The 13,511-nt window shown below is 39.9% G+C and overlaps 1 protein-coding gene across 1 annotated transcript in view; it reads right to left on the reverse strand.

Annotated features, from left to right (window-relative positions):
* LOC115113686 (mucin-5AC-like) overlaps positions 1 to 12,170 on the reverse strand; it is a 48,867-nt gene extending 36,697 nt beyond the window's left edge. The window contains 29 exon segments of the mRNA XM_065012570.1: positions 104 to 334; positions 422 to 465; positions 583 to 733; positions 1,499 to 1,627; positions 1,743 to 1,899; positions 1,980 to 2,219; positions 2,353 to 2,532; positions 2,948 to 3,058; positions 3,355 to 3,493; positions 3,572 to 3,723; positions 4,518 to 4,618; positions 4,900 to 4,952; positions 5,126 to 5,308; positions 5,310 to 5,379; positions 5,488 to 5,614; positions 5,843 to 5,937; positions 6,047 to 6,211; positions 6,315 to 6,452; positions 6,686 to 6,755; positions 6,896 to 7,006; positions 7,526 to 7,664; positions 7,763 to 7,880; positions 8,280 to 8,405; positions 8,501 to 8,717; positions 9,917 to 10,023; positions 10,121 to 10,211; positions 10,472 to 10,586; positions 10,867 to 11,152; positions 12,155 to 12,170. Coding sequence (XP_064868642.1) covers positions 104 to 334; positions 422 to 465; positions 583 to 733; positions 1,499 to 1,627; positions 1,743 to 1,899; positions 1,980 to 2,219; positions 2,353 to 2,532; positions 2,948 to 3,058; positions 3,355 to 3,493; positions 3,572 to 3,723; positions 4,518 to 4,618; positions 4,900 to 4,952; positions 5,126 to 5,308; positions 5,310 to 5,379; positions 5,488 to 5,614; positions 5,843 to 5,937; positions 6,047 to 6,211; positions 6,315 to 6,452; positions 6,686 to 6,755; positions 6,896 to 7,006; positions 7,526 to 7,664; positions 7,763 to 7,880; positions 8,280 to 8,405; positions 8,501 to 8,717; positions 9,917 to 10,023; positions 10,121 to 10,211; positions 10,472 to 10,586; positions 10,867 to 11,152; positions 12,155 to 12,170 — 3,862 coding nt within the window.
* Positions 12,171 to 13,511: the final 1,341 nt, after the last annotated feature.

Genomic DNA, 13,511 nt, shown 5'->3' on the forward strand with positions numbered 1-13,511 from the left:
AATGTTCTTAGCCATTTTGATCACAAAAGATACCTGCTGTAGTTTTTATATTTCACACATCAACTAATTCACAGTCATTCAAGTCTTAGTCTCAAGTACCCACCAGTTGTGGGTGTTGAGAAAGTAAAGACAGTTGTTGTCACTGTAGAGGATGGAGTAGAGTTAGGAACAGATGGAGTTAAAGTTGGAGTTGGAGTTGAACATGGGTAAATGTCCCTCTGAGTGGTTCCATTCTTCCCACAGATGGCTGTGATACAACTGCCGTGCCCATTTGTGGTGTGATAGATGATATGCCCATTGGGGTATTTGTTCCCATTGTAGGTGCAAGTGCAAGCTGAAAGGGTAAGATATATTTTAGGGTACTGGAATGTTGCAGAAATCATGTATATGTTGTTGTTTTGGTTGAAGGATCTGTTCATACCTTGTACATCGTATTTGCAGTCCACTGTCACAGAATTACAATAGCTTTGGGAAAAAGAAGCATTTACAATTCTACTTAGTTTCATTCTTGACACTCAAACACAGTTACAGTGTTCACAATTTTAGCCAAGACCAAGATTCTCTGTATTACTAAAGACATACCATGTCTGGCAGTTTTCTGTGGTCGGTACTTTTTCTCCATTATTGTAGTGTTTTCCATCTCTGCCATAGCAGCCACACTGCTCCTTCTCCACACACTTCATTATATCTTCATCAAAGAAGGGTTGAGCAGGAGGACATTTTGGATAGCAACCTAAAGAAGAAGAAAAATATTCAAATATTAATGATCAAAAAGCTATTTATTGATAGAGGGATATGGTGAAGAAACACAGTGAATAGAAAGGGAGTGAAAATGTAAGAATATCTAAAAATGACCTCAGACAGTTATTCTTCTAAATACTTGATGATTGTAAAACTGGAATAGTCCAACAAAAAGACAAAATAAATGAATAGACTACAGATCAAGTTCTCTAGAGATCAAGTTTATACTACAGTTATACCAACAACACCAGGTACACAAACTCTTTACTATCAAGCTGAGCCATATACTTGCTGGATCACTTTTCAGTTAGCATGGTTTGGTAAAAGATGTAGCCTGCATTTCTTTCACACTGCCAATTCCGTTCAGATAAAATTGATAGTAATTTAAAGCTAGAATCCTTTGTCACGAAAGCATGTCGTGCCCCATAAAAGAACCTAAAATATACACTTGTTTTACCCCAATGTTTGTCAACAAAACAAATGAAATCAAACACTGTATAGCCTCAAAACATGGTTAAAACAATACTTTTTATGTCATGAATTGTCAGCCCTTGCATCCATAGCTCTGTCTATGGATTTGAGAGTGGTTACAGTTTTCCTGGGCCTTCCTTCAGCTTTTTACCTAAACAGAGGCGGGGTGGCGACTTTGTTATTGTTTCAATTAAGGACTCTAGCTTCAACATTAAATAAATACTAAGTACCTGTTATAGGAAATTGTAGCTACCCAAAATAGATCCTAAATGAATGTCTACTGTACCTTCAAGAGGTGGTATCTGAGTTGAGCAGCTCCCGGAGGGATTCCTGCAGGTCTTCATACACTGAGCTCCACAGGCCTTGTAGTGCCACTCACATTCTCCAGGGGGGTTGTAGTAATCACAGAACAGTGCTGTATGTGGTGGACAAAAGCTCTCTGTAAGTATTATCTTCAATTCGGTTTAAATTGAATGGATTAAGCCTGTTTTTATGTCAGAATTTAATGAATGGAACATTTAGAAACTCACGGCAGATTTGTGGGCTTCTCCAGGCTATGCAGGCTCCAGCCTCATTACAGGCCTCTGCATAAGCTGCCACAGCGGTACAGAAACACTCACAGTCTCCACCACTGTCGCAAGCACACGAATCTGTCACACAAGCATCGTAGAAAGGAGAGGGGTCCACCTAATTGGAAAACAGATCTTATTTGACATGATCACATCAAATTCCAAAACATTCAGTGAACGACTAAAGTCTAAACCTACTTTAGAATGGCAGTCTGTGAAAACTTTGCTCTGAATGATGCTGCACTGCTTCTGTGACCAAGACTGCCTGTAAGGGTTGGCAGTACAGGGGCTCCTTTTGTTCTTTGCATCGGGGCAGCTTGCAGAGACTTTCCAGCTGTTTCCAAAGTCTAGAGGGTTGACAACTACTGCCTGGCTCCTGGTAGTGAAGTCATTGTTTGCATTGCCATCATAGTTTCCACACAGACCACAGACATGTCCCTGAAGAGGACATAGCAAAAGATTCAGTTGAGTGATAAAAAGGAGTCATAACAGACTTGTGAATATCAGTTGATGGAACACTACACCCATATTTTAATATCTAATGTGTCATCCAATCAAAGTTGAAATGTACCTTGAACTGTGGGTTCAGTTTGATGAACATGCTTGTTTTCCTGTCCCACATGAGAATCAACCCATTATTGGCTTCAATCACAAGGTAGATGCCCATTGTGCGAATCTGGTAAGGAACCGCCTCCCCTGTATTTCTCTCAACGACTTGGTAGTTCCCTTCTGTCAGAATTAGTTCATTGTTCTGAAAGAGATTTTTTTTTAATAGTTTGAGTATGCAGTTAATTAATTTATGTAATTACTCATCATGTTATAATGTATGCCATAATGTTCATTTTTTTGCCAGGCCTCATGAAGCTTTGATTTATGTGCTTTATAGTATGTATGTATGTATGTATGTATGTATGTATGTATGTATGTGTGTGTGTGTGTGTGTGTGTGTGTGTGTGTGTGTGTGTGTGTGTGTGTGTGTGTGTGTGTGTGTGTGTGTATGTGTGTGTGTGTGTGTGTGTGTGTGTGTGTGTGTGTGTGTGTGTGTGTGTGTGTGTGTGTGTGTGTGTGTGTGTGTGTATGTATGTATGTATATATGTATGACCGAATATTAGTAGTCTTGGCTTCAGTAATGGTATGTGCCAGGCAGAAAGCAGGAATCTAGTTACCCCCAGGAAGAGCTTAATGGCCTTGGAGCAGGTGGTGCCTGTCGTTCCACAAGGGATGTTCTCAGTGATGACTCTGAAGCTGCCATTGGCATTGTTGCTACCACAGTAGTCCTGTTTAAGGTTTCAGTCATAAATTTAACAACAGCCAACATATTATTTTGGTGGGTGGAGCATTATCTCCAACAATACATGTTGTAAGTCAATCACTGAAATAGTGAAAAGGTTCAGCTACAGCAACATCTACAAAGCAACAGCAGATCATGGCCAAACAGTTTCAAATATTGCTATTCAGACTCCCCAGAAACACCTACAGTATATACCTTAAAACAATTAACACAAACCCTTATTGTTCAGCATGTAATATTGGTGATGATCACTTAGACTATCAAGAAACCCTGCAAGCATACCTTTGTAAGTGTGTATTCACAGTCTCCTTCGAAAGTGAATCGTTTCCCATCAAAAGTAATGTAGTGTCCATCTCCATAAATGGCACAGGTTCCAAGGCACAGGTTAGTTGTGCACTGCCATTTTCTGTCTTTACAAGTGCTGAAAGTGGCAAAAACAGATATATCAGACTGAAGTCTTAATTGGTTTAAAACGCTAATTGAGGCAAGATAACCTTACCAGGTATTGCAGTCGACCTTGATTCTGTCTCCTGGTTGGTAAGTAGCTCCATTGTGAGAACAAGGACAAAGGTCTGGCTTGATGCAGCCTCCTTTTCCATCGGATACCAGTCCAGAGGGACACATACAGCCTGATATGCACTCTGTGCTGATCTGTAAAGTGAAAATGATTGATTTGAATATCTGCTGTGTAAAAATTGTGTTAACTTCCGCTCAAATGCGTGGAGTCTGGTGGACCAGAAGGTCAAACTTGGCCTTCATTAGCCATTAGCCAATACAGAAAGACCAGGAGAAACTCCCAGGGCATTGGCTTATTCAGCTTAATCTACCAACCAATCATCTCCCACAACACCTTCCCCCTAACCCTCCCCCATACGTTAGCACTCCACAAGCACAGAGCTACGCCTAGCAGTCGTATGGTTCGCTCAAATTAAATGATAACAAATACTTTACTCAGTAAAGATACTCCCATGGAAGTATATGGTTAATCCCACTAAGGACAAAATTAAATCGTTGATGTACCAAGCTTATATGTTCTGTGTGCAATAGCTTGGATATGAGGTTACCTGTATGTTAATATAAAAATATATATTTAAAAAATGAAAGTTTATATTTTCCACTCAATTTCTATTCACAATCCTATGGGCATTATATGACTATACACTGAATGTAGAAAACATTAAGAACACCTCCTCTTTCCATGACATAGACTGACCAGGGGAATCCAGTTGAAAGCATTGATCCCTTACTGATGTCACTTGTTAAATCCACTTCAATCATTGTAGATGAAGAGAAGGAGAAAGTTAAAGAAGATTTTTCAAGCCTTGAGACAATTGAGACGGATTGCGTATTAATATCAATATTAGGAAGGTGTTTTTAATGTTTTGTACACAAGCTTATATCCGCTGTGCAGAATGGCCTGGAGACGAGGTGAATAGGGGACTTACACAGGCCATATCCAGAATGTTGCAGCTCTTCTGACACTCTAACCCTCTCACTCCTGGGCTTGCATTGGAGCAGTTGAAGAAAACCATTGGTGCAACACATGCTGTGAAAATAAAGGGAATTCATGTGTCATGACTCTGTTGTGTCTTTCACCAAATCAATATGCTCTGTAAAGTGTGTACTAGGATGGAGAGATAATATTTCAAAATGCACATAGCCTGATTCTGTTGCCAATAGCATACTATTACCACACACCATAAATGTATATATGATTTGGAAGATTGCCATTAAAAGAATGGACTTATTTCAAATTCAGTGTTGCCTGGCACAGTACAATAGCTCAAAATGGTGAGTTGTTTTGACAATTAATATACATGAACTTACATGGCTGATCGGGTGAATCTCCAATGCAACGGAGTTTTCCCTCCTTGCAGGTGCTGAAATAAAATGTTGTTAATGGTACTTGAATGTCGCTATGCTCACTACGGGAAAGCAAGGCCCAAGGCTCTTGGTTCATAAAGTCTCAAAAATATGCCTTTGAAATAAAATGTGTAGTGAATTACATTGATATACAGCTTGAGTATAGGTAGGTAAATAACTCGGTCCATACCACATGGTTCCATCCTTGCTGATGACCTCTCCAGGGGACACCACTGAGCCCTTGTAATAACAAGGGCAGCTGGCTGATGGAACACACTTGCCCTCATCATTCAGGTAGGTTCCCTCAGAACAGACACACCCATCCACAGGCTCGAAGGTGATTGAACAGGTCAAGTCAGAGTCGCTGTAGCAGCAGGGAGCGATCACTGCTTTTTATGCTGTAGCTGTAGACCATGGTGTTAGGGCACGAGGTGGAGTATTTGTCTGGGGATGGCAACAATTAGTGTTTGATGTAAATATTTATAATATTTGTATCTTATTCTCCCACAATTGACACATCTTCTTAGGTATTATGGTGTGATTGTCACTCACTGCAGATAGTGTCTCTCCAGCCAGTGAGCTGGATACCCTCGGCAGCACAAGCGTGGACATAAGAGGAGACGGCAGCACACATGCAGTCCTCACTCTTCTCACAGTTACAGCTGTCATACATGCAGTTCTGAATAGAAAACCACAGTCAGAACAGCATCCATATTATACTGTACAATAGTTTTAATTAATTGTGTGTGCATAATATGCACAAATTCTGTGCAGATACACAATACCTAACAGCAAGCAACGTAATTCTCAAATTCCCCATAACAGCTGGCATCACGTTACATACATTTGTGAATTAGTTATGCTCAGGAAATTGTGTGAAATGAATAGTATGGTGAAATGGTCTCACTTCTTTGTACATGTCTGGGCTTATTGCTGTGTGGCATTTAGCAAACAACCCTTTAGGATCAGCCAGCTGAGAGCACCAGTGCTGGGCATATTTCTCTGAAAAAGTGAAAAAATAAACCACAGTTAGGCCAACTTTAAGAAACACCTGCACCGTTCTCCATAACAATTAAAACAGACATGGAAAGGTGATAAACCATGCAGATACCATTGTCAAGACTTAAACTGCAGGGGCTTTCAAAGCTACTCTTGATGTCTGGGCAGCTGGCTCGTGTTTTCCAGGTGTTTGCAAAACCAATGGCTGTGCCCTCAGTCACTCCGCTCAGGACCTTGAAATCATCTCCTTGGTTGTTGTTGAAGTTTCCACAAAGACCTGTAGGGTGAACATGTATTTATATACAGGGAAAATAAATCATTCCTAGAACATGAACACCTCAGTGGACTGTGGTGGTTGGTCAATGGATGATGAGACATACCGCAAGTTCTCTGCTGCCAAACGGTGCTTGCAGCAATATAGACCTGCATGATTGGTGAGAGTTGGATTTCCAACTGGAGGCCAAAGGTGGTCTGGACAATGATGAAAAATGAGGAGGCTCTGAAAATAGTTACTCCAGCTATAAGGAACAAAGGGGAGAGGAAGGAATGAGTAAGATTCAGAATTTAATGTTAAGTAATATATATGTGTCAGTGTTGAATGATAAAGCTGCATCACCATCACAACATTCCCATGTATCATTATGTATTCCCCATACAATGATGTGCTTTAACTGTAGGACACAAGTTTCATGTATGCCTAGTCATGACTACATTGATTGTACTGTATCTTTAATGTGCAACTGTAACTTACCAGCAGAAAAGGGCAGCTGAGAATATATTCCATTTACAAAGGCTTTTCCATTGGGTTGTATGTTGATCACCTGCATAGAGGGGCATTGTTTAACCATATGCTTATTCATGATATTCAAATTATACATTAAAGTCTAAAACCTAACAACACTAGGGAAAAAACATTTACTGCAGTCAAAGGCTGATAGCATGTCAGTCAAAGAATACTTACAGTGGCTCCTTCTGAGAGGGACAGGGTAACAGCCTTTAGACAAGTCTCACTGTCAGAAAGCCCACACTGCACCAGATCACCCAGTACAGTGAATTGCGTCCCATCACAGTCCTGAAAAAAACATAAATAAGTTGTTACAAAGGAAATATCCTTTGAATTCTTTTGAAAAAGGAATATCTCAGTGTAAAACAAGAGACAGAGTAAACATGAACAACCCACATTTCTCCATAGATAAATGTATCAACACAAGATGATTAGTACTGTTCTATATGAGGGCTCCCCAACTCTGTTCCTGGAGAGCTACTCTCCTGTGGGTTTTAGCTCATTCCGCAGTTGTAACTAACCTGAATCAGCTCATCAACCAGCTTAATATTTGAATGAGGTGTGCTAAATTAGGGTTGGAGTGAAAACCTACAGGGAGGTAGCACCCCGGGAACATGGTTGGAAAGCCATTTTCTATATTACAATTTTCATCATAAAAACTGGATATATCAGAAGAAAAGTAAAGAAGATGGAGGCAAAGCTGTAATACAGACATAATAACTACAAAGAAGGTAGCAAGTTTCAAAATGTATTTAATGTGAATGAGATTCATGCACACAGAGCTTTGGTGAGGAAACTGTACTGTACCTTGGTCAGAACATAAGAGCAGTCCCCATGGAAGGTGTAGGTTTTTCCATCGTAGGTGTTGATGTGGGATCCTCCCTCCACAGCACAGGTGCCAGGACAGTCCTTGTCCACACACTTCCACTGACCACCAGCACAAGAACTAAGGGCGAAATATAAATTATTCAATGGAACTTACAAATTGTCACCCCTGGAATACCTTTTAGACTCAAGTCAGAATTCTTAGCCTGGTTTTCTTACCAATCTTTACAAGTGCTTGAATAAGACTCTCCGGGTGCGTAGGTTTTTCCATTGTGGCGGCAGGAGCATTGACTCAAGGCGATACAACCGTTCTTGTTGACGTCATCAAAAACGGTTCCTTTGGGTGAGAGCATACATGTGTTTATTATGTCTCCATCCCAACCTACTGCCCTACATAGGCAACACCTAGTAACGATGTCTTTTGTTTTACTCCAAAATCTAAATTCACAGTATTTTTCTGTCTCGACAGACCATTTCTGAATCTCCATGACATATTCTGATCAACTGACTTGTCCTTGTGTCAGGAACTAAATACCACATTAATCAGATAGTATACCAGGCCATTACAAAACACCAAACTCGTAATTGCCTTTGTAACGCAACAGAGTCCAGTCCACAATATGGAATCAATTGCTTTGCATTCTATCAGTATACAGTCTGCTCCATTCCAATGGATTTTTATTACATCTCTTTGAAGAAGAGGATGTGCAGAGAACGTTTAAATACGTCTGCCTACCGGGAGGACAAAAGCAGCCATCTGAGCAGTGGTCCTCACACAGCTGGCCTCTCTCAGGGTTGGAGCAGGTGTCAACACAGGGGTTTCCACACTCCTGGTACTCCATGTTGAAGGGGCATGTCTTATCTGCAAAGGTAAGGTTATGTCAAAATATGAGTACTCTGTTGCAACCAACCAATGTGCGATTTGAATGTTGATACGGGGAGTAAGGGCATGCTTACAGCAGAACTGTTCAGTCCTCCATTGTTTGGGCTTCCCCCCTGCGTGAACACACTGACGGGAGTACTCTGAGATAGTGTTGCACAGGCAGAAGGAGTTGGTGCTGTTATCACAGTGGCACAGGTCAGATACACAGGCCTCAACAAATGAGTCGATGGCCAACAAGTCCTTACAGCTGCTGAAGGCAGGACCGGAGAGCAACTGCTCACAAACTGGTTTCTATCAAACAAAAACAGAGAGATGTTATAATTAGGAAAAATACAGTGGAGTCTGAAATGATTGACACCCTTGATAAAGAAGAGCAGAAATTACTGTATAAAATAAATGCAAAACAGATTTGGTCAAATATATATTTTTTTATATTTATACGATTGCTTCTAGAAAGAGATTTTGTTTAAAAAGTAAATAAAAATAATCTCAGAAAGGTACGGGTCAAAATGATTGACATCCCTGTTTTCACTATCTTTCAGTACTTCACCTTGTGAGGAAAACTGCAATAATCCTTTTTCCAAACTGTTTTAGGAGTTGGAGAACAAATTAGGACCACAGGAGGTTGGTGGCAACTTAATTGGGGAGGACGGGCTCGTGGTAATGGCTGGAGCGATTAGTGGAATGGTATTCCCTTTACTCCGTTCCCGACATTATTACGAGCCGTCTTTCCCTCAGCAGCCTTCACTGTTTAGGATCTTTGATGTCCCTTTGTCTGTTCTTATGGACTGCCCTCTTTAATTCAAACCCCAGATTTTCAATGGGTTTCAAAGAAAGACTGAGATGGCCATTGCAAAAAGGGCTATTTTGCATCCACTGGTCCTGGAGCTCTTGTAAATATCAATCATGAACTTTACCCAGTACCTGGACATTTTTGCCAAAACCTTGTTGCCACTGCCACTTTGCATTCAGTGGATCTTCCAGCAATACAATAACCCCATGCACACATCAAATCAACTCAGTCTCCGAACTTGACACTCATTGAAAATCTGTGGTTTGAATGAGGGCCGTCCATAAGCACAGACAAAGGATATCAAGGATTTTGAAGGATTCTGTATGGAGGAATGGTCTAAAATCCCTCAGAATGTGTTCTCCAACTCATAAAACATTTTAGAAAATGGCTCAGTGCCATTATTTGCAAGGTGTGGTATTGAAAGGTATTGAAAACAGGGGTGTCAATAATTTTGACCCTTGACTGGAGAGAAAGAAAATATGACGTATAAACAAAATCTCTTTCTCAGAGCAATTGTATTAGTATAAAATAATATAATTTTCCAAGTAATGGAGCACACAATATACTGTAGCAGTAAACAGTCATTTTTGCAAATCTTTATCAGGGAGTCAGTCATTTCAGGCCCCACATGTTGTTAAGTACACAGCAGCCTAGCCAATATCCCTATTCTTATCATAAGCAATAAAGTGTAACCTACCAGATTGGGGCATTTCTGATTTGAAGGCAGTGTGTTTTCAGTACAGCTTTCAGTGGGACCATCCAATTTCCAGAAGTTTCCGAAGTCGACAGCGGACAATTTCATACCTTTGGCATAAAAATAAATCCAATTATTGTTAAATGTCAACTGTATTCCAAATAATAGGCAATGGTTGATGTGTTGATATTGTCAGTGAAAATGTACCATGGCTATAGAACTCATCAAATTGCTGAATTGCATTAAAATCTCCACATAGACCACAGGTCTTATTTCTGAATTTGATGTCCATCTCCACCTGAAATAGAAGACCATTAGACATTTCAGGGTGACATTTTACCTCCATAACCGCATAACACTCGACAAAAACGGGAAGTGACTAACAAAACAAAGATTTAACAGGAGTGACAACCTATTCCTTAATAAAATAACTATAGATTAGGACTACCTTAACTGTTGTTAACACAGTGCCCACCACAGCACAAATGTAGACATTGACCACACCGCAAAACCTAACTCCACCTAGAAATATTCATAAATGCATAATTGTTGTACTACCAAGAAGGAATCATCCTGGTTCCATATGGCTACCAATCCCAGTTTTGCTTTGATCTTGATGTAGGAGGTAGTCTCTTCAATGAGAATACCAGACTGGCTGAATGGTAAGGTGGCACTGGAGAAAGAGGAAGACAAAGCACTAGATTCAACTAGAACTTAGTCAGACCAACCAATTTTACATTAGCTCAATTGACTTCATTTTTTGACATTTTCATTGATACTTTAAAAACAACATTCTCATCTCTTTCACTGTAAATATGTGCTTGAGCATAATTACACAGTATAAGGTTGAGTCTAATCTGTTAAGTCAACGCGACTGGGACAACAATAAAACATCCAACTACTTGAGCACTGATAAAAAATACAGTTCCATGAGAAATTATTGAGGAACTTACTTATTCCCATTAACAACAATGGAACCCTTGGATAGCTCCACCACTGTGCCATCCAGCTTCATGGTGATCTTGCTAATGGTGGGCTGGTTGTCCACCACCTGCCGTCTCATCTGGATGTTGAAATCCTCATAACTGCTATGGCACAGTGAGGTCACAACATAGTTGCAGGTGGAGGGGAGCTGAAAGATGTCTCCATCAAAGGTCTTGAAGTGGCAGTTACCCCACGTACTGCAGACTTGGCCATTATGTATAGGACTCACTCCTGGGGAAAGGAAAACCAATTCAGCTATGATAGCATACAACTCAGCAGGTTTTATCTTTAGATATTTAGAAAGAAATGAATAGGTAACGGGAGCAGATATTATTTCCCATTTTTGCCCGTCGTAAAACCTTGCTTTTAACTAGAGTCCATTGGTTGACTGCTAGATATGCTTTACTCACTCACAAAAGAGTCTACTGACGCACCAGTGTGTCAATCTAATTAACATAATAAAAAAAATCCTCATAAAAATCTGTCAGTTTAAGCTAAGGATATCTGTTTTGCATGGGTCTGAGTCTCAATCCACCGCATCCACATATGTCAACCTTCCGCATCTGCGGTTGAAAGTAGCAGAGGCACAGAGCTGTTTGTCACACCAGGGTACATCCTGAAAATCGGTATTCTCACCAAAACGTCTTTAGCGTCCAAACGATTTTGCCTACTAGCTAATATGACCACTCTATGGTGTCACAGAACTCATCTGATGTCGGTACCGCCGATGTGCCAACTTCTGTCTTTTGCGTTCGAACCGTTTGGTCTACGACCCCCACAAGTGTCACGGGACTCGTCTGAAGTAAACCCATACAATTTAATGGAAGTATGGAGGTAGTTTTGTGCCAACAAAATAAAGGGGTTAAATATGTGTAAAAAAACACAAATGTTCCCTGAGATTTCTTATGTCTCCAGAGATTTATGGCATTTATAAATGTGTTATTCAATGCGTTTCCATGGGCTATAGTAGTAATCATAAAATTCAATATTTAATCAACTAAAATACCAAGACTTTTCAAAGTACATCCAATGTCTATTATGTTTATGAACTTCAAATATAAATGAATGAGCTAGCCTACTTCTTGCTTTTAAACCACAGCTAATCCACAAAACCTGTTGCACTACTTGTTATGACTGTCTCCATCATGGTTATTGTCCTTTCACCATTGTCTGTGGATATGTAAGGCTGCAGTGTTAATCATTGTCATCATCCTCAGGGCTCATGCATCTGTATAGCACATGTATTATGAAGCTTACCTGCAATCTCAGGCATCCTTGACATTGAGGGGATGATGTTAACTGTGGCCTTTGATGTATCCTCTGAAATCAAAGTGTATGTTATTACGTTACATGAAGTTTTACTGTAAATCATTATGGAATCCTGTATATTTCAGGCTCTGTTATGTAGTTCTCTTGCCAATCCTACATTTACCTGTTCATCAATCATAACCCATGCTTAAAAGGCACATAAAGGCAGGACTGAGCATATTCCCTCATTGTTAGGCTGTCCAATGAGATAAACATTGGAGCTATTATGAGAGCACTATGACATACAGTAACATACAGTTTAGCCCTGTCAACACTAAAGTACAAGGTTTCATGTAAATCAAAATCACGGTTCTGCCTACCACTTTGAGAGGCAGTTAAACCAATCGCCAGAGCCATCCCATATTAACACCCATGTGGGTGTCTGTGTTGTCCCCATGGTCATCCTCTGGGTAGTGAACACAGGTGGTAATATGAGAAAGGTATTTAGCTTGGTTTTATACCACCTGAGTGAAAGGAGGGTCTGAAAGGAGGGTCTTAAGTTCTAATAGACGTGAAGGTGTGGCAGAAGGATTGGCTCCATCAAAGGAGTTCATGGCCCTCTCAATTCAGTATAAGAGGTTTAAACCCCATTTGCCATTGCACAGAAAGAGGTGTCATAAACAAGTGGTTCCTAGATTTGTTTGCTTGTGACCAAGTTCCAATATTTATTGAGACCAACCAAATAAACGCATGTGTCAACCTAGTCTTCAGTTGAACCACAACCCAGGAGGATATATCCCTGACCCATCATTCAGGAGACACTGTCCATAACCATTATTGTTGCATTAGTTATCTATTAGAATTATTTTATTTATTTATTAAAATATATATATGGACTGAATAAACACCAAAACAGTTCAAAAAGTGTTTGTGTTAATATGTTTTGTTTATCTTTTGATGACTCATTCAACAGACCAACATAACACACTGCAGGTGTGTTCCTCTGATAAGAGTGATTACTGACTCAATCTATTGTCCTTACACTGAGGCTACAATTTCTTATTGTTTCTCTTATCACAAAGAGTTTTACACACAATGGCAATGCTGCTCATGACTTAATATGAAAGAAAACCCTTGGTTACATTACTAATGAATTGTTTTATAAACACGAAACGTTTTCAAAATGCCATTAGTATTGTTGTAATGCACAATGTGATTATGTGCTGCTGTGGAATGTAAACTCCTGCCTCATGTCCTTATATCAATATTCTTGTATAAGGGTCGTTCCATTGATTTCAATAACATTTTGACTGCACCTCTTTTAACTTGAACAAAACTTTCTATACATTTTTTGCCCATCGTAGAA

Source organism: Oncorhynchus nerka, linkage group LG28, assembly GCF_034236695.1.
Source record: "Oncorhynchus nerka isolate Pitt River linkage group LG28, Oner_Uvic_2.0, whole genome shotgun sequence".
In the NCBI taxonomy this organism is placed as follows: domain Eukaryota; kingdom Metazoa; phylum Chordata; class Actinopteri; order Salmoniformes; family Salmonidae; genus Oncorhynchus; species Oncorhynchus nerka.